Here is a 21,170-nt window from a genome sequence, read left to right on the forward strand (position 1 = left end):
TCCACGAGGCGCCTAAACCAGGCAAACCCGGCTTAGGCCAGTATAACAACACTAAAACCACCAAGGTGCAGTGTCTTGGGGTCCTTCGTTTGTTACCTTCTACTCTTTAGTGGTTGCTCCGCAAACCCTGTTAACTTGTCCATAAAAGACACAATCTCAAATGAGCGATGTCCCACATGAAACTCCCAAACACTGAGACGTCGCCAAATGTACGTATTTTTGAAGTATTGTGTGTTCCCCTGCCCATTTCATTAGGCCATTTCGTACTTCGTCCCGGGAAATTTTCAGGGTATGTAGTGTAACGTCTAGACGGACCACTCGTCCGACTATCCAACACNCCAGGTAGTTAAACAGTAGGTGATGTGTGAGAGAACCATAGAGTGTGTGTACATCAGAGATGCCTCAATTGACATGTAATCTCTGGTAAACCTAAAATTCGACAGACTGAATTTGACCCTATTACATATTTTTTTAACCTGAGCCTTGAAATTGAGTGTTGAATCAATCATGACTCCAAGGTATTTGTATTGTGACACCACCTGTAGCCTCTCCCCTGACACAAAAACATCTGGCGCAACACAAGAGGACTTTGTTTTGGTGAAGAAGATGCATACTGTTTTACAAATATTTAGTTGCAAACAGCATTGTTCCAACCAAGTTGTTACATGAACATGGTGTTTGTCAGTTCATTAGCCACTTGTGTCATATTGCTTCCATGTACATATATTACAGTGTCATCTGCATACATTTGGATGTTTGTGTCAGGACATACAGATGGTAAATCATTTATATAGAGCGAAAATAGCAATGGTCCCAGGATTGAACCTTGTGGGACCTTAATTGAATCGATCACAGTAAAGAGACCTCCTCTCACCTCTCCTCTCTCCTCCTCTTTAACAGAAGATGGATAAGAACAAAGACGGGGTGGTAACCATCGACGAGTTCATCGACTGCTGCCAAAACGTAAGCTGGACGTCCTGACTCCTTTCTGTCTCTCTCCTGGTGTCTCTCTTTGCTTTTCTCCTCACTGTGTTTCCTCTCTGTGTGCAGGATGAGAACATCATGCGATCGATGCACCTCTTTGAAAACGTTCTTTAACTCTTGGCTGGCGGGGGCGGTGGAGGCTTTGGAGGAGAACGTCACCTTGACTCGGACTCTAACTGTGTACAGTGTGCTATGCAGACCTCTGATGAAAGATATGATATTGTTCATTCATATTGCTGTGAGGAGGAGGCGATATGGTGCGGACACTCTGGAACGGGCTGCCTTTTGCACATTTTATTTTTCATAAACTTTGTTACATAAACACGAATTGAAAGGAAAGTAGAAAGTACTTTACTTCAAGGTTGGTTTGCCTCCAATAGTCTCTGGAGTGTCTCTGACATTATAATCACCCGGGGAGAGATCTGTGATGAAGAGGAGGCTTCTTTCTGCTGCAGCCTTGACTTGTTTCATTTACTGCCAAGTGAAATCACTGTGACTTTTTACTAAGGCTGCAACTAACGATGATTTGGTCTTTAAAATATAAAAAAAATATTAGCTTAAAGTCCATGTCCTTGAAGACTGAAAAACGCACGAAAAATGACCTTAACAATTAGTAAAATATCAAAATAGTTGATAATAATTTTGTTGTCAATCAACTAACTGTTGCAGCTCTACTTTTATAGCATCAATACAAACACCTGAACAAATGATCTCTTGACTGGCTCTCCTTTCCAGAGTGTTCTCACCCGACTTAGTGAATAATCGTCTTTTTACATTTAAATAAGAAAACAACATCCATTGTACTATTTTAAATTGTAAATATTATAGATAAAGCATTAGATAAGAACTCTATGAGAAACTTTTCAACGGTTCATGTTTACTTGCCAACTAGAATGAGACAACACAAGGATTGTATTGATGTCACAAACCTTGCGACTGATGGTTGGTCGACAGAAGCACACAGGTACTATATTTACCGCCAGTTTAACTTTAGACAACGACATCTTCCGTCATTACATAAATGCTGCTTTCAGTGTGTTTCATTTAACCCAGTGTACGGATATTCCCTCTAAAGCAACAGTCTACATCAACTTGTTTTTATTTTATCCACTGTTTAAAGCAGGTTATTTATATTAAGGTATTATTGTACAAAAGATTGTTTGGTTGTATATTATTAAATGAACGTTTGCTCTGGGGATGGATTTCAGGACTTATTCATAATTCACTGTTTTTAAAAAGAAGAGGGGTTCTGTGTATTATACTCATGTTTGTGTGTGTTTCCTCCTCGTCAAAGTGCAGGTGATCACTTTCTGCTTCCTCTGATTAAAGCATGTGAGCAAACACAAAGCATGCTGGGTAAAAGTCTCTTACTGACTTCCTGTTGCTTGTTAGAAACTACTGAATGAAGAGAGGACATCATTTAAGTAAATTATTGAGTGTTTCTTCATTTTTCACAATGATTTGGATACAGGAAGTGTCTGTAAAATCAGCCGGAAGTTGTTTTTTTTTTATTCAAAGTGTTCAAACAGTATGTGACAAACATTACATTTGCTCAGCGAGGCATGTTGGACTTGTGTTCTTTTTACTCATGTTATTGGACATCACGTGTACATTTCCATCAACAAAATGCCATGCTGTTCCTTGATTTGTGTTTGTGTGCCTTACTGTTTGTAAAAATGTTTCTGTTTGGTTGACAAATCAGAGATCTGGTTATGAAAAGTAAGTGATAAAATGGAGAGGAAACAAATGTTTGTTTGAACATTACACAACAAATATCTACAATATGTAGATATTTTCTTTCTGAAAATAATAAAGAGTTTCTACATTTCTTCTGTAAATAATATCCATAGTCAGTTATCTCTGACGAAAGTGAAAAAATAAACTATAAACCTCAAACCTTCACATTTCTGTTAAGTTCCTTAATACACTTCGAAGAATAGAACATGTTGCGTAAACCAATTTGTGTGCCATTATAAGATTGGAATATATGGTAAACATATTAGGAGGAGGATTTAAAGTACTGTCAACTGTACACATTATTTTTAGATATTAAATTATGTGATTCACATTTTGGGTAATTTTTATATAAATATATTTAAAACAATTATTCCGTGTTGGCAGAATGTACCTAACAACGGATTTTACTTTTAGATTTTAAAACAATTGAAGTTCCACGTTTGCAAGAGTTACAAGATATATATTTTAACATCTCATATTACATGAGAAACCAGATTCTGTTCACCATAATGGTCAAAATAATTTTATTGTCCATCATAAACAGATCAGAGTGTTGATCAAAATGCATGAATAGTGATCTGGCGCCCCCTCATGGTAGAAAGAGCTCAACACACACACTGGATCTTGAATTCTGTGTGGGAAATTTCTCTCTCGAAGTGAAAAATGTATGTAGCTATTTTTAACTAACTTTAAAATTTTAATATTGAACATATTTTCTTTGGAAACTACGTATACTTCAGAAGGTTTGTGGTCAAATATAAATTCTGTTAATTTCCCGGACTGTAGAAGGCACAAAAGAAAGCGGAGCTGATATGTCAAGAATTTATTCGGACAAAATTGGTTGTGGGTCTGGAATAAAATACACATGGCACCCAAAGCCCATGAAGTTCCAAAAATCAACTCAAAACAACAACCGTCCATCTTTCCAGTTATTAAAATCACTTCGTCCAACTCCAAATATTAAGGTACTCAATTACCTGAGATAAGTTTGCATACAAACCAAAGAGATTGAAATCAGCCATAGACCTCGAGGACACATATATATTTATATATTCAACATGTTTTAACAAATATTATTATAGCAACTTAAGGCAGATGGTTACATTTTGAAAGTATTTCATGTACAAAAAGACTTTGTAGGCCACACATAAACAAAATGGCAGGAATATTTATCAAATGCACATGAATTACACAGAGGCGATTACCTCTATAAAAACAATCAATGCAAAACAGAAAGATGCTAATGCTGTACCAGAAATGTTACAAATCATTACAACAGACAGGTGTACAAATATTTTACTGAATTTAGGCTTTTTTTTTTTAAACATAAGGGCTGAGAAAAAAGATGCTGATCTGACATTAGAGCTGCAGCGATTAGACATTTGACAGAGAAATAAACACAAACTATTACTATAAACCTCTAATCGTTTGTTGTTTTCATTCAAAAATATAGAAAAATGCAGTTTTCTGCCTCTGAATATGGAGATGAACTGATAGTTGTTTTATATATATTAAACCGACTGACAAAGTCCAAGGTAATGTCTTTAAATACCTTGTTTTGAGGAACTGGATTGGACATTTTTCAGTATTTTCTGACATTTTATAATAATTTATTTTAAAAATAATCAGCAGATGAATTAATGTAAATCATCATTCGTTGTAGCCATGTCGGAAAGTAACTTAACTTTATTGTCCTGACAATTTTGACACAAGTCAGATTTATTATATGGCACCGTTTTCATGTAATGTTCGAATTTTCGGAGGTATCTGAAAAGTATCCTCAAAGTAAATCCCTCCAACAAGAGAGCAGAGCTTTACCTTTCGTTATATAGTTGTGACAGTTGTATTCTTTGGTCCCTAAACCTTTGGCAATCCTTTCCGTTAAGCATCCTTTTTTTTTGTTCAAGTTCTGACTCAAAAATAAGCTTTTTTTGTTTTTCCTCAGGACCAACGATGTTCTCTCTGCAGAGCGACAGCTGTGTTCATTCTAACCTCAGAACACGAAACAAAATGTTTTTTCTGCATCGCTGCACATTGAGAGGATCAGGTCTTTGTTTTAAATGGTCAAAAATGTTTCAAAGGGAAGGCGTGTGTAATGACAGGAATCATTCATCAGCAGCGTTTGTGTTTAAATTAGAACATTTTTCGTGTATGTTTACTTAGCACATTGACACTAGGACACTATGTAAGTGTGAAAACATGTAGAAGCCTCTATAAGACGTTTTAAATATTGTAAAATTTCTTTGAGCATGTATTTATATTTAAAAAAGAGAACAAGATTTAAAAACGGTTACATATTCAGTCTTTATATGGGAGAAAGTCACGTAAAACAGAGACTGGCGAGTTTCAAAGTGAGCAGTATTGCCTCAAAATAACCCCTCGTCCTGACCCTGTAAATCTACAAAGTGAAATGTGAAACAGTGGAGATAAATGCTGTATTGCTTAACGCCAAAGCTCTGATCTCCACACTCCATCACAACAAGTGTCACTGGCTGTGCTGTGTATCGTAGATCCTCAAGTGACGAGTGGTTATTTGAAGGTCATACTTTAAGGACACTACGTTGGAAAGGCAGCTTTGGCTCTAGCTGGCTCGGGTGTCTTCCTCTGTCTTTGTAAAACCGTCCTTTATGAACTGACCCTGTGAGGTGTGTGTGTGTCCGGCAGACGGGGGTGTTAAGTGAGCAGCAGTCTGATCTCTCGGTGGACGTAGCACAGGAAGTCCATGTAGGAGGCTCCTCCGTGCAGACTCTTATCCTCCACCAGGAACTGACGGAACAACATCTCGGGTTTGTCCTTCTGCCGCACGATCTGCAGCTGAGAGGGGAAACATTTAGCATTTGAATAGCTGTGGTTCATGTGCACTTTGATCCTCATGCTTTAAAAAAGGTACTCAGCCACTCACACATGTTTTAAATTTAAAAAAACATGACCTCTTGATTGTTTTAATCTTGTTTAGTCTGTCTATTTCTAAAATAATAGGATTAGCATTCTTGAGAACTTTTATTACAACATGAAAACACATTATATATAATTAAAGGGCACTATTTCCACTGGAGGGAGACACGGATCAATAACAGCTGGCTTTCATTTGCTTACATTTTCTTAGCTTACAAAATATACTCAAAGAAGAGGTATGCATGATTTATCAGGTGTTCAGGAGCATATTGAGTATATTACCTTCATGGAGTTCGGCCTCTTCTCCATCAGGCCGCTGATGATGGAGCGGACCTTTGCGGACAGCGGGTTGTCCAGCTCTGGCAGAGCACTCTGAGGAAGGACAATAAGGTTACTTAAGTGACTTTTATAAAGTTGAATAAGTCAACACATGTATAATAATTGAGGGTGTCCAGGAAAATGGATAGAGGTGTTTTCATATGAGGATGAGAAGCAAACAGATTAATAAAAAAATGTTGCTTTTTTTTTTTAAAACAAAAAACGTCTTCCACCTTTGAAACATTTTTTCTTCCTTTCTTACTAACTTCAAAATGAATGTCCTTCTTTAAACTTTGTGTAAGGTATACGTTATCAATACAAATATTGTTGGCTATTTTTAGAAAAATGTGTATAGTTGATCAACTACTTGGGTGCTTAATATAAATCATATTGTTTCAAATGTTGAAATGTTATGATTTCAATCTTTGTAGATTATTGAATCATTTAAATGCAAACTTGTAATGTGGAGGCATCATCACATTCTCCAGACACCACAACATTTAAAAAAATGTCTCCCCTAACATCTAAAACATGCCCAGGGTTTCCCACACATAGGCTTTACTTGGGCGGGCCGCCCAGGTATATCAACGTCCGCCAAAGTATATTTCGCGACCCATTTAGGTTTTCATTTTTTGTATCCGTCCGCGAGCACGACGCCATCTGCGATCGATTAACTACCCTGCCTGTACCTGTTCACTCTGCTATCGCGTGATGGGTCCGCTCCGGCGAATAGTTCATGAGCGTGCTCCCCCACCCCCCGTTCTCGGCTACCACCACAAGTATATTTCAGATCTGTGGGAAACACTGAAGCCATTTCATTAGTTTCTTCCTATATGTTGATGTTAAATGAGCTCTGACCATGTTTCCCTGCAGGTGTGCCAGGGAGGGCACGTTGAAGAGGCTCTGCACGATGTCTGGAGGGCTGCCCTGGCCCAGCCACAGGAACATGGATTGTCCGTTCTCCAGCAGGAACATGCCGGATTCCGAGAGGCGCTCCTCGGAGCATCGCACCGGAGCGGGAAGAGCCTCGCTGCCCAGGTCCAGGTTGTGCTGAAAACACAGGTTTATTAGATGACATTAAATGTATTGATGGCTATTGATAGATCTCTTGAGTTTATATCCTCATGGTTGAATTGCTGTTTTTTTTAGGATGAAGTGTAAGCTTAATCTAACGTGTGTTTGTGTCCCTCACCAGTGGGGTGAGGCGTGGGTAGAGCAGCAGCTGTGTGTCCTCCACCCCCATGGCCATGATGGAGAGCCTCTGGTGGGCGCGGTCGTCGGTGGAGAGCTCCGTGCTGCCAACCAGAGGAGCGCTCTTCATCAGGCTGTTCATGTAGACCGGGAACACCTTCATGGCGTCAGGCAGGATCAGCTGCATGTGGAGAAACTCTGATTAATTTCTGACACAACATGTATTGTACCACATAAGTACCTCTTTGGATCCTAAATTGAACACATTTCCTCCCAGGGGCGCTGCGGCTCTGACCTGGCTGGCAGCTGAGGGGGTGGCGCAGTTCTTCCTGTAGCAGGACAGCATGTGGGCCGTCTGGTTCACCAGGATCTCCCGCACGTTCTTCAGCGGCTGGTTCAGTATGGCACGGCAGGCTGAGTGCGGGAGAAAAAGAGGTTAGTGAAAGGACCAGATAGCAACGAGGATAACTAGGGGAGTGTAACGGAGGAGAGGAGGCAGCTGAAGGTCAGGAATAATACGGCCGTACTTAAAGCGGCTCAGTGTCAGCTGTGCTTTATGTGAAACATGTGCTCCTTATTTCCAAAACTCATCCCTCTTCAAATCCAGGAGTTTTAGTAGATTATCAAGTGATGCATGGGGTAAACTCAACAAAGGTCAGAGAGGATGATACTGCATTACATCAGCACTGTGTGATAAAGAATGAATCTGCTTGTATATCATGAGGGATAGGTTTTTCTGCATAAGGCTAAACTATCTGTGAAAGTGTAACCTTTAAAGTAAAGTTCTTAAAGGTGTCCAGAAACCTGATTTGGCAAAGAAGTTGATGAGAGAGTCCGTCTCGCAGCTCTTGTACAGCTCTGACAGTTGCAAGCTGCAGTTCAGACTGAGGTTGTGGATGCGGAGACGTCGTTGTCCGTTGATGGTGGTGTACAGCAATGCACACTGGGAAACACAGTCCAAACATTAGATATAACTAAACCTTTTGAGATGTAACTTCAAACGTGTGATCATTCTAGAAAAAGACACACACCTGCATTTGTGCTCCGGTCTCCTCGCTGAGTGTGTCGTCGTGTTTGAACTCTACGGTCAGAGCCTTGTCACAATCCACCGCCGCCATCTCGATGTCTGTGGTGTTGTTCATATGGATCGCTCCGAAGAACTCTGTGGCTCTGAACCCTGAGGAAACGCACACGTACAGTAGATGTAGATTACTGAGAGTTACTGAGTACTCTGGTACAAATGCAAAGTGGTATACGCTGCTCACCAGTGCTGGTGCGAACACGCATGATGGCGTCAAAGCCGATGCTCTTCTGCACGTCTTTCCTCAGGTCTGTCAGGAAATGCTCCCCATCCGTCTCCACCTGACAACATAAGCAGATCATAAGCATAACATATTACATGTGGATACACTTTAACCAGCAGATGGCAGTATATTCACAAAACCTGGGTCACAGAAATGTCATTTAGATGATTGACTGAATGCTTAACCCATCATAATACATGGAAAAGGTATTAGTTGATTTACATGGTGTAGAAGTATATAGCAGCATGAAATGAAAAATATTAAAGTAAGGTATATATGTGTGTAGTTACTTTACACCACTGTACTGCCTTTGTATGTGCTGTGTGTGTACAGTTTGGAGTAATTTCCCACGCTTGATGCAGCATTCCTATGGGACAGCTCTATAATAGACTCTGAAGTTATTATGTGAATTGAAGCAGGCGTCAAATTGCTTGAGTCTGTAGATTTTCTATGTTTGTTTTTAAACCTACAGTAAGTTCATAAAGTTCCAGCGTTAAAGGAAAGTTTAAATGATTCTTAGAGAATGACAGTAGTCCATATCCTTCTGTGTGTCTTGCATGTTTTATCTGTGTGTGTGTTTTCAATGCTGAATGTTGTACCTGGAAGTTGTTGTACTTGTAGATAGAGCCTCCGGTGTGTGAGGGCACGTCAGCCATGGTGGCCACGTCCACGTACTGACTGGGGAAGAGAAAGAGGTCCACACAGCAGCCCTGCGCCACACACTCCTTCGACAGCTGCTCATACACTCCTTTCTGAGGCTGGAACAACGTCTATGGAGTAAACAGTAAGTCAGCACTTTCCCTTTCCAATCTCAAGCTCAAAGATAACATCGAACTGACTCCAGCAATCTGTATGTGGAGTTCAAAATAAACTTTAGATATGATTACAAAAAGCTCATTACTTTCTCTTTGTCGGTGTTCACCAGCTTCTTGTCGTCCCTGTTCTTCAGTTTGCCCGGAGCCTCGGCGGTGGGCATGGAGGAGTGGAAGATGAAGAGCTTCCCGCTGCACTCTGCTGCCTGCAGGAGAGAAGAAATGTCTTTAAAAGAAGATCACATGAAGGCGTGCAGCTCATATCTTTATCATGTGGTCACACTCCTGCAGAGGATTAGATTCCCCCTTGATAATAATACACTTTAACGAAAAGTTAAAGCAGCACCCAGATAAATAAATAGGCCACAGTGTCTTTGCTGTTGCCACAACTGCTTCCAATTAAAAGCTGTGTGTGAACTTTTCCTTCTCTGTGCGCCAAACACTGACCTCATATTACTGGGAAAGTGTGTTAGCTTTAAAGTAAACAAAAACATATCAGAAACATTCAAACAATCTGCCATGCTTATTCAGTTTGGATCACTGAGATGTGTGTTTTGGCTCCACTACATGTTATTTGAACCCATTAGTATAGTGATTAACAATGAACAAAAATGAAGGGATCAATGTGTTACATGGAAAAACACTGTTGCCAATCAAATCAGATAGGAAGCTCCCAACTGTGCTTAAGACCTTTGGACTGTCACTTCCTGAAGATCAGCAGGCTTGGGGCAGTAACAGAATCAGAAAACAGTATCGTGTTACAGATACAGAAAAAAAAAGCTAAATCCGGGAACTGTTACATATACTGATAATTAGCAGGATTACAATTATGAAATAAGGAATGATAAAACTGTCATGCAAACATCCGGTATTACAACACAAATGTTAGTGATTAGTAATGCTTTCACTGATTGGAAATGTTCAGTTATTTTGTCTGTAAAGCAGAACGTTTTCTAGTTCATCAAGATTGTTCCTTCAGCATGAAAAGATGGCCGTAGGGAATGCAATTCAAATGTCTGCTCCACTAAACATAATAAGTAACTTCAATAATGTGACACTTGGATTAGGCCACTGACTACATTTTTAACAAGTAATTAGAACAATATTCTTCAATCAAAGCTACAGAGTCTGCACTTCATGTTGACAGCTGTCACACTGTGCTGACCTTAAATGCCTCCACGCCGGCCTGGATGACGGGAACAAAGACTGTCTCACTCTCGTTGGAGTCTGCAAACATATCAGGGATCTGATCCAGGAGGCTAGAGGAGAGGAGAGGATTATGTTAAACACCTTCACAAGTTTGGTTGAAATGTAAGTTAAAAGCTTAACAATGAATCAGTATTTTGTTTTTCTCATGCATTGTTTCTCTTTCAAAAAGATTAGTTAATCTCCATAATAAAAACAACTTTTCTTTGCTGAATTAAACTTCATACAACTGCCTGTTTCTCTCCCAGATAAAAACGTTCTTCCTTAAAGTGGACCTATCATGCTATATTTGAAACATATATTGTAGGGCCATACCTATATCAAACATGTCTGTGAAGTTTTTTTTTCAAAATACCAAACAGATCCTGCATTTTAGCCATGCCTCATTTCGTTCTATTTGCTCTATTCCAGCCCTGTTTTTGCAAGGGCTGATTCTGTGACTACAGCGCCACCTACAGACCTGGCATATGTACTACAGCGTCTCCAGCGCTTTCGAGAGGTCTCGTGTGAAACGGACACGTTCGTGGCCCAACCCCCCATTCCCCTGATAGGTGGAGAGGTGCCCATATAGGCGGAGCACCCCTTTTCTGACGTCAGGAAAATTCAAATAATAATCAGCTCCGTTGCAGCCCCGTTTTTAGAGGTTTGGGTATGGAGGAAAAGAGAGAGGGTTGTGTTTTCTGATACTTGGTGAGTTCCCTGACACACCGGGGACACATTCATGTATAAAAGATGTAGAAAAGTGCATTTTGCATGATAGGTCCCCTTTAAATAAATAACATGTTTCTTACTTGTAGATAACGGCTCTGGAGTCCTGATAGTTGACGAGGAATCCGTCGAGCAGGGGGACGAACATCTCCGCTGTGTCCGACACCACCATCATCTGCGGCTGGACCAGAGCACTCTTCACGTTGTAGAAGTGGAGCACCTTGTTGTAGGTGACGAAGCCCACCTTAATGGTGGAGCTCTCCGAGCCGTCCTCACTGGAGGGGGAGAAGAAGAACTTCAGTCAGCTTTCAGGTAAGTCTCACTGAATAAATGCTCTCGGGACTTTGTATATTCGTATGTAAGAGATAAACCTCCTCATATTCAACAGAACACCAACTTTGACCAAATATGTTCATCACCCTCGTACTTTAACACTAAGGAACGTGTAATATGATTAAAGATGAAACCCTTTTAGGGTAATATGCCACTGAACCTACATTTTCTATATGAATATTAGTCAAAGGTGTAGTTAGAAATAACTGATTCAGATTGGATTTGCGTATTTCCTTCTTTCTCAAATGTTACTGAAACATACCTGAGATGATTTATGAGAAACCTGTCTTTACTCAAGCAAGGATCTAGCGTTATCTTGAGAGAATTACATCTGTATTTGGAAATTCTTCAGAACCACTGAACTTTATAAAAATGCAGTCTGTCCAAATGCATTAATTTAGTGTCTGTAAAAAAAAAAGTACAGCTTTAAACAGTTGAAAAGGTTTATTCTGCAGTACACTTATACTAAAGTGTTTCAGGATGATGTCATGGCAGCAGAATAATGTGGATAAATGGCTGCTGGCACAAATGAAGGAGTGAGGAAAGAAGGTTTTCTAGTTATTTTAGGAGTCACCAGGTGAAGTTTTCTGAAGAACAAAGCTTCTTGTTTTGCTTTAAAAGATGTAAGAATGAAAAATATTCGAGTAATCCATTTTCAAATCTGTTCTCTATAGTTTTCTCTCCTGTGTTTGACTCACAAACAGGTGGGAATTTTTTTTTTTGCCAAGATAATCTTCCTAAGTTCTGTCTAAGAGAAATTGTCTGCCAAAAGTTTTTTTCCCCACCTGTGTTTTTTTTTTACAGAACTAAGGAAGATTATCCTGGCTGACAGGATCATGTTATGTTCTAAAGTCATAAACAAAGGACAGAAAACTGTTCAAATCTGACCTTAAAGATGGAACACTAGAAAGTTTTTCTCTCAGTTGCCTCTACACATAGAGTAAAGGCTGCACTGTAATATTTTCCATTGTTGGCAGCCTTGGCACCCGTTCAACCGATACTCACCATCTGCTGAACTTCATGCAAGAATATTCAGCAGACGAGAACAAATAGTTTGCTTGGTGTTTATGACTTGAGGGAATTTTCTTTTTGTCAAGGCATATGTTGGAAGTGAATTGTAGTCTGTTGCACTCAGCTCAACACGATGCATAGCAACTAATGCAGCAGATAATAAGTGTGTGTGTGTGTGTGTGTGTGTGTGTGTGTGTGTGTGTGTGTGTGTGTGTGTGTGTGTGTACCATGGCAGATTGTCCAGCAGAGTCTTCAGCTCATCACATATCAGTTTGACTAGTCCACTCTTAACGTTGTTATAGGACACATCGATCATGAAGAGGTAGGCAGGAGGATTTTGCACCTTGTTGTTCTGCAGGAGAAAGCAACAGGAGTAAAGAATTAGTAGCTATTATAAAATCCATGCAAACTTGACAAACATGCAGCTTAACATACCTGCTTTCCAAATAGGAAATGTGAAAAGTTAAGCTCCTGAAAATTATTTCTTGTTTTAGTTCCATATTTTCTAATTTAAAGTCTTAAATCGTACCATATCAGAACCTGGGGCCTACCCTCATGCTTTCCCCCTTTATTGGCTGTAAGTCCCAGGCATTTGGTTTCCGTTGGTGCTTGTTTATACCTTGCAGTAACTGTGAGGAGACCATGACCGGTGGATGGTCCTGAATGCAGGGCAATGAGTGTATGTGTGTGTGTGAGGGGGATTGTCATGAAGACATTGTTATGTTTCCACAGTTACAATCCATGACAAGACAATCACCTTGCAGGCTTTTTGTTTAAGAGCCGCCCTGTTTATAAGTCTGAATAAACAGAGGTAAAGTGGGCCAGGGGAGTGACTCAGCTCTGCCAGCGTACTCAACTCTGTTTTTCTCCACCACAGCCTTCAAGGGATGTGCGCTTGATTGACTTTGCTGTCTTTCTATTGTTTGCAAAACAACAATAACTATCTTTAGCAGCTCATTATGAATAATGAAGGGTCCTTCAGAAAAATCAGTAATGCAGTCCTGACTTGTATTGGACAGACTTCTATAAAAACCGGACATCTTTAATCAAACTGTAAGTGTTAAATCCTCTATGCCTAAAGTCTGTTTTACACAAGTAACAATCTCCAATTTTAAGATTCACTGATTGCACATGTTTTGCCTGTTCTTTTATTTTTCTAAAGTTTGACCCAACATTTCTAAAAAATATATATTTCTAGGAGCTGTAAATGACCATACACAACATTTTAGGGGTTGTTCATTCTTGACTTATTTTGATCTTGCAGATGTTACAAATTGCTTAATGGTCAATGTCTTTTTGACTCGTGCTCGTCCACACTGTCAGCATGTTGTGTGTCGCTGGGACGTTACTGCATGTGCTCCTTAAAAACATCACGTGGAACATGTGCTTACATTTTACTAGCGATCATAATTACGGTAACCAGTTATGACAGATCAGCTGACAACAGAATGGTTTTGATCTCATTCAAAGTTGTGTTTCTATCAACTATATCCCCTCTGCATGATGTGAATAGAGCAGTAGTAGTCCTTTACCTTGCAGTAGTCCAGGGTGGCTGCAAACTCGTAGGAGCCCAGGGACAGCTCTGGCCTCTCGTAGAAGTCTACCCTCCTGCCCATGTGGTCCAAATGTTGGAAGTAGAAGGCTGGCACTGCAGTAAGACATAGACATGTCATTAACAACAGAACTGTGCGCTATATACGATTTGGTTTCTCGCTCATTATATGAAATCTTATGTCTTCTTAACATGGTACTCTACCTTCATTGACACAGTTGCAGAAGCCACACTGGAAGCGACGCCCTCCGTCAATAAACTGCATGTAGGGACACATGTAGGCTTTGCATCGATTGCAGCGGATCGGGCCGGTCTCACCATGGTTCACAACATACAGAGGAGTCTACACACACACACACACACACACACACACACACACACACACACACACACACACACACACACACTCACACACACACACACACACACACACACACACACACACACACACACACACACACACACACACACACACACACACACACACACACACACACACACACACACACACACACACACACACACACACACATTATAGTTAAGTTTTCAACAGCTGTTCCTACATCACATAAGGACATTGTGTTTTAAAAACTCTTCCTTAAAAGCAATACATAAGGATCATGGTTTATGTCTTTTTTGAAAGGTTTCCCATGCGCAATAAAATATTTACTATTACCCCCATGTCATCTGTGCAATGTCTGAAGCATGAGTGATTCCATGGCACCCAAAAAAGACATGTTGCGCTACCATATAGAGAACGTTGGTTCAAAGTGAATTCCTAGCATGAAGCTGTTTAATGCTACAGCACTGTTATGGAGTACTGTACACAGCCCTGCTCATGACTGTTAACAATATTTACTTAAGGGTCCCTGCAGAATAAAAATGCCCCCAACTATAATAAAAACACATGCAGACAAAGGAGCAAGTTTTGTATGTGTATTTTTAGACTGGAGAGTAAGTGTTTACATTTTCTGTGCTTTTACCGTGCAGAAAAGAAACCTGTTGCATGGCAAAACAATGAAAACAGCATCCAAACACAACAGCATCCTTTTAAAGTTAGAAATCGAAACTCAGAACATTGATTACGTTTGACAATGTTGGTATAAATTATGCTCCATGTTAGAATAGGTGGATTTCAATCTGAGAGTGCAAAATACTTCAGATTGATTCCTGTTGCAAAAACCCTCCCTGTAGTTCTGACATGAGCTAATTAGCCTCTGGCCAGATGAGAGAAAGCTAACATTTCCTAAAAAGGCTAATAAGACATGGCGAGTGTGGGGGGGAGTTTCTACAGAGGGATTTTTGGACCACATACGATCCAAAAGGAGGTCATTCACAGGACAACTTAACTTTTGTAGTGCACAGAGACATCTGTTAAAGAACAAGAACATTTCCCTCAGTTTGAATCCTTTTTCAAATGTAAAAAACTAAAGAGTAAACAAACCATACATTAAGGCCTTAACTATTTGCTGAACATGACTTAAAATTGGCATTTATCATTTCCTGCAAGAGTTGGACTTAAATGTGCTTATTCATAACAATTCCACAAGGATCTATTGAACCTTTCAGTATACATGGCCGGTTACAATGTATTGTTGATTATTAGAACTTTTTAGACTTAGAATAAGTTAAACCTGACTTGCCTCATTCTTGGGCACACTTGCGAAAGGTTTGATGATGGCGGCCAGCGGAACTTGGCACTGTTTGGCCAGGTCTGCGGTGCAGGGCAGGGAGTAGGTGGTGCAGCGGATGAACCGGGGGCTGGCGTTGCCTGAGATTAGCAGAAAGAAGGTCAATGACTTTGACACTTTGACACAGCATATTTCTGTTACAACTTACTTAGTGTTGATTGCTACTTAATCATGTTTAACTTGCCTTTAACAAAAGAGTCTACATTTTGAGCAAAAGCCTATAAAGTACATACGACCAATGTAAAATGACTGACATGTACACATGATGTTTAGACATTTTAGAATACTTTTTTTAAATAATATATATTAAGACAGTTTTAATACATGGATGCACACCCACAGCGCGCTACAGATGTGCAAAAATATACACAAACAAATCACACAAATATGAAGTAAGTGGGGAGAAGTTGAACTGTGAGATACCTTGGTCCTGTATGGGGAACTCAGTGGTGACCAGCGGGGGAACCTGTCCTCTGATGTTCGTGTTGTACACCTGTCCCCCTCGTTTTACTTGGTCATCCTCGATGACTTGAGTCTAAAGAAGACACGCTATGCTTTTCAGTATAATCTGATTTCTATACAGTCACAGCTTAAGTACATGGCAATCAAAATAATGCAATCGGCATCAAGTTTATTAATATGCCCAAATGTGAATAAATGTTACCAAAAGAGATTATGTCAACCTTTTGAGGAATGATTAAGCTAATGGTTCAAGTCAGAAAATGTTCAGTGATGTGTGTATGTCGTTATGTGAAAGTATGCAGTCCCAGGATTAGTGTTGTACTCACGGTGCTGGGGATAGAGTCAGGGTCCAGTTTCTTCTGTGGTGGTCCTGCCAGTCCGCCTGCTGATCCAGGGAAGGCACCTGGCATGCCAGGCTGAGGCCCCATCATGCCAGGCTGAGGCCCCATCATACCAGGCTGAGGCCCCATCATGCCAGGCTGAGGCCCCATCATGCCAGGCTGAGGCCCCATCATACCAGGCTGAGACCCCATCATACCAGGCTGAGACCCCATCATACCAGGCTGAGGCCCCATCATACCAGGCTGAGGCCCCATCATACCAGGCTGAGGCCCTGCCATGTGTCCCCCAAACTGACCTGCACATGAAAACAGATTCAGATTTCTAAACCTAATTATTATCTATTAGCTGTTGTTATGTTATGTATGTCAAGCAGGAGATTTCTCCCTGTTGCAGGGAAGATTACAAAAACTGGGAGTCATTTGTCTTGTATCATGTCTATCATTTTTGCATCATAACCTCAGGTATGGAATAAAAACTGCAAACACTGTCAAAGTGAGACAAGTTGTCAGTTTTTGAGCCACTCAACAGACTAGGTAAGGCTTGACTAAAGACTCAGGGATTACAAGCTGTGAAATCCATTTGGAAAATGTATTTGATGGTCTGAACCTTTTCTGCTTCACAGTGTCACAGTACCTGCTTGCTGGGGGTATCCAGTTGGACCAGCAGGTCCAGGACCAGGCTGCTGGAAACCTCCGGGGCCTGGAGGAAGGGGGCCGGGAAAGGGTCGACCCATGCCTGACATGGGGGGGCCTCCCATTGGTGGTGCGGCCATTGGGGGGCCTGCCATTGGGGGGCCTGCCATTGGCATGTTTGCTTGGGGAGACTGTGGAGCAGACATGTGGGGGGACATGTGGGGGGACTGTGGTCCTGGTGGCATCATCGGCTGGCCCATTGCTGGAGGGGGTGCTGGTTGGAAAGGCTGCTGGGGAACAGAGTTTGTTGGAGGGGGGGGGCTCTGCATAGGACCCGAGGCTACAAAAAGATGGGGAAAAAGAAAACCCATCAGGTGAGTACTGTGCTGTTGTTTGCTTGATGTTTAGCAGTATGATCTGTAAAACAGTTCATATTAAACTTACCATAGCTGCCCAGGTTCATGGTACTCATCTGATTGGTGAGCTGCTGAGCTGGAGGGGGGGCCGCGGGGACCATGTTGTTGTACTGCGACTGTAAAGGCTGTCCATAAGAAGCAGGAGCAGCTGGTGGAGGGTATCTGAGGAATACAGGGGCATTTATTATGAATATACAGCATGTACAGTGCAGTCTGTTGATGTGCTTAAAACCTGTTTTACATTTTAACTCAACCTCTTATTATCCATCATTTGTAAAAAATCTTGCTTCATGTACTGTACTTCAACTGACATGTTTGCACAATTCAGAGAGCCATGCAGTTGCTGTTTAGTGAAGATTCTCACCTTTGTGGATGTGCGCCGTTCTGCTGGACATTTGGATTGTACTGACTGGGCGCTGCAGGTGGAGGCATCCCAGCTGCAGAGGAGACTGGTGCCTTCATCATACCTGCAGTGAGAAACAGACAGTGAGTACAGTGTATTTATATGGCCTGCATCAGAGGTAAATCCATTTCAGACCAAAACCAAAATTAATATGTGAGCGAGCTCAGGGTTGTTAGAGGGTCAGAGTTTAGTATTCAGGTAGAGAAAGTTAGTTTAAAGCTAGTAATGACCAAATTGAAGAAATTCAGTAGATACTTTTTTGTAAAGAAAGCATGTTCCTGATCTAGGGATTTGTTTGCACTTCAGTCACACAGAGCTTGCCTCAGTGTGCACTGACATTTAAACAAAAGGCAATAATTGTGTTCTATCTTTGTTTGGGCCGCTGGTACTTAACAGGCATGCCTTAACAGTGGTGTAACACATATATTATTTAAAGGCCATTAAACCCTTTCATTCAATGACGAATAAATCATGACAAACAATTCAATAAAAACAGGGTTCATAACTTCATACAGCTGAATAGGATATATATTCAAGAAATGTCAAGGAACCTTAACCCAGCATGTTGTTAGAATAAATCCAACTGTGACACATATTATTTATTTTATGCCCACAGCAGTCAAAGTATAATATCACTGTGTTTGTTTTGCTGTTTGGAGCTTTCAAGATAATGTACAAAACCTGAAGTCAGCTGCTGACTAAGACATGTCATGAGCCATATTCAGCAAAGCAAGCACTTCAGACCTATCATTTCAAATAGTCATATCATCCCAATAAATAACAGCACATCTCTGACATCTTGATAATTGAAAATGTATATTACGGAGAAACAGCACTAGTTGCTATTTGTTGTGAATGAACAAGCTGATCATGCTAGCAACAAGATTAGACTTGTCTTTTGAGGAAACATGAAACACACAGTGATTTTGCTCTACCTGTTGGTGGACCGTTGAATGTCTGAGGCGGACCCCCATAGTGCCCATAGACGGGTTGTGCAGGACCAGCTCCGAACCCACCCTGGTAGCCCCCCATCCCGGGCTGGGCCTGGGAGTACGGGGGTGCAGCAACATAACCCTGTTGACTCATCTTGATGGGATGTTACTGTCTTCTCATGCCAGGATCAATGAGATGGCAACCTGTTGAGTCAAAAAGAGTCAGGTTGAATTATAAGGGGCCACAACTAATGGTTATATTGTAATTGAGTGCTTCTAATTAATTTGGACAACAGTAGACTTAATTAAGTTTGTTTCCGAACCACTGACATTGCAATAGACACTTTCTGTGGTAACACAAGCATCTATTTCTCTTTTTCACAGCTCTGGCATGTTTGAAAAGACACACCAACGACAACTGATATTTGACCTCATGTAATCATCAACACTCGTGTAACATGGACCTTTGGCATTGCTTATTGAGAGATAAAGAAAAGCCTATCCTTACTTGAATTATCTTCAAGTAACTGCATGACTTTCTGTTTGCCTGTCAGAACGACGATCCATTGTCATCTGCCTAATTCCTTACATGTAAATAGTACCATTATAGGCCTTAAATTAAAAAAGCCTTTTCACGACAAAAGTCTTTCAAAGCAGAGGTTCTGTAAACTTTTCCCTAATACAAGGTGAACTTTGGCACAGCTGGGTCAACACAAATAACAGCTGCGTACTGACAACTCTATCAAAGCCATTTATTACATGATAACATATAAATTTAAGACGTTTTACCCGAAGTAAAAAGCATAACATAGCAACAGTTGGGTTTGGTAAATTGTTCAGTTAAATAGTTAATCCTTTCTGCCACTTCCGATAATTGCCACGTCAAAGACCGTTATGTATGATAGCTAAAGATTTGAGCATCCCTGCTTTATTAAATTACCTCCCAGTTGTACACATGATATCCTCTGTGTGGAATGTTGGCTGTGACAAACATGTAAACACCTGATATAAAGGAGTAAGATGCGAGCACAGCACCTCGTACAGTGTTGATTACATGTTGATAGGAAACATCTTGCTAGCTACGCGGAAATTACAACAAAGTTGTTCCTTTGGCACCAGAAGAAGCACATTGATTTCAAACACATACAAATACATAATCAAACGACATATATTAAGTCATGTGTATTGGCTTATAGGTGTTAATATAGTAGTTGGAGTATTTACCTGAATACAGGGCAGAGTCCTCTCCACGGTTCTCTGTTAAAGCAGAGTGCCACGTCAAACTCACCAAAGCGCCGGTCGCTACGTTGCTTCGCTACTTCTGTCAAAAACAAGTTTCCGGTTGCGCATTTCAAAGTAAAATCTTTAATAACGTATAACAGTTAGTACACGATATAAATGACACAAACAAATTACTCGTTTCTAAAAATGACCCTTTTTAGTTTAGTTAGTTAACTTTTTAAGTTTAATAAAACAATTTAGACGTTCTGTACGCATAAATATTAGTTTGAAAACGTTTCATTCTGCTTTTATTATGAAATGTAAACAATGGATTTTCCTGCTTTGGTTGATGTGTTTTTAGCTAGCTTGTGTCTGACGCAGTACGCATGCGTGGAAGCGAGGGAACCCATACACGTCAGCAAAGGGATGTGGACCTGTAGGTTTCATGATTATAATTACAGATTTTTCACTCTGTTATAATTAATATACACCATAGAGTGCTTTTTAAATACATGGATAATGACCGTTGAAGAAAATGATATCTGTTTGACAAAAGTGTTGATTTGCCAAGGATGGTTAAAGTTATAGGTCCACAAAACTTGGTATATATTGAACAGGGATTTAGATGCTATGTTGGGGGATTTGAGAAAGAGAAATTAACCCTATACACACAAAAATCAAATGTGCAGTGAGTCTTAAAGTGTGGTCATAACATTTTACAAATTAAATAAAGTAAGTGATTCTTAAAAAAACATTTTACGATCAAAGAATAAAACAGGTCAAATAAAATGTGTAAAACAAAAATTCCATTGCCCCCTGCCAGTTTGTATGTTGTTGGCTTCATAGTTCAACGAACAATATTTCGATTTTCTCTAAACTCTAAAATAGTGCCTATATCACGTTTTAATAAGAGAAATTGTACATCATTATGTTATTGACACTGCAGGAACATTTTTTTTAAATAAGATGGAATCGCATAAATACATAACATCCTGAAGTTGCTATCTTTAAGACTACCGG

At 40.3% G+C, this 21,170-nt stretch overlaps 2 protein-coding genes across 4 annotated transcripts in view; one reads left to right on the forward strand and one right to left on the reverse strand.

Moving 5' to 3' along the window:
• The window catches only part of kcnip4a (potassium voltage-gated channel interacting protein 4a), a 43,896-nt gene extending 41,016 nt beyond the window's left edge, over nucleotides 1-2,880 (forward strand). For all 3 annotated transcript variants that reach the window (XM_010791163.1, XM_010791162.1, XM_010791161.1), the window contains exons 7-8: nucleotides 901-963; nucleotides 1,051-2,880. In XM_010791163.1, coding sequence (XP_010789465.1) covers nucleotides 901-963; nucleotides 1,051-1,098 — 111 coding nt within the window. In that variant the 3' untranslated portion in view covers nucleotides 1,099-2,880. The remainder of the gene's footprint in view (nucleotides 1-900; nucleotides 964-1,050) is intronic.
• Nucleotides 2,881-4,570: 1,690 nt separating this feature from the next.
• Nucleotides 4,571-20,238, reverse strand: sec24d (SEC24 homolog D, COPII coat complex component). Its single transcript, XM_010791164.1, has 23 exons — nucleotides 20,154-20,238; nucleotides 18,933-19,133; nucleotides 17,959-18,061; nucleotides 17,623-17,756; nucleotides 17,180-17,518; nucleotides 16,531-16,841; nucleotides 16,166-16,277; nucleotides 15,695-15,822; nucleotides 14,256-14,394; nucleotides 14,032-14,147; nucleotides 12,727-12,851; nucleotides 11,239-11,430; nucleotides 10,407-10,500; nucleotides 9,331-9,447; nucleotides 9,029-9,199; nucleotides 8,391-8,487; nucleotides 8,157-8,302; nucleotides 7,930-8,068; nucleotides 7,421-7,539; nucleotides 7,127-7,306; nucleotides 6,793-6,984; nucleotides 5,899-5,988; nucleotides 4,571-5,535 (listed from the first exon to the last, which is right to left on the reverse strand). The coding sequence occupies exons 2-23, from the start codon at nucleotides 19,081-19,083 to the stop codon at nucleotides 5,395-5,397; spliced, it is 3,336 nt and encodes a 1,111-aa protein (XP_010789466.1). The 5' UTR covers nucleotides 19,084-19,133; nucleotides 20,154-20,238; the 3' UTR covers nucleotides 4,571-5,394.
• Between the last annotated feature and the right edge of the window lie 932 nt (nucleotides 20,239-21,170).

This window comes from Notothenia coriiceps, unplaced genomic scaffold, assembly GCF_000735185.1.
Source record: "Notothenia coriiceps isolate Sejong01 unplaced genomic scaffold, NC01 NC01_scaffold00035262, whole genome shotgun sequence".
NCBI lineage: Eukaryota > Metazoa > Chordata > Actinopteri > Perciformes > Nototheniidae > Notothenia > Notothenia coriiceps.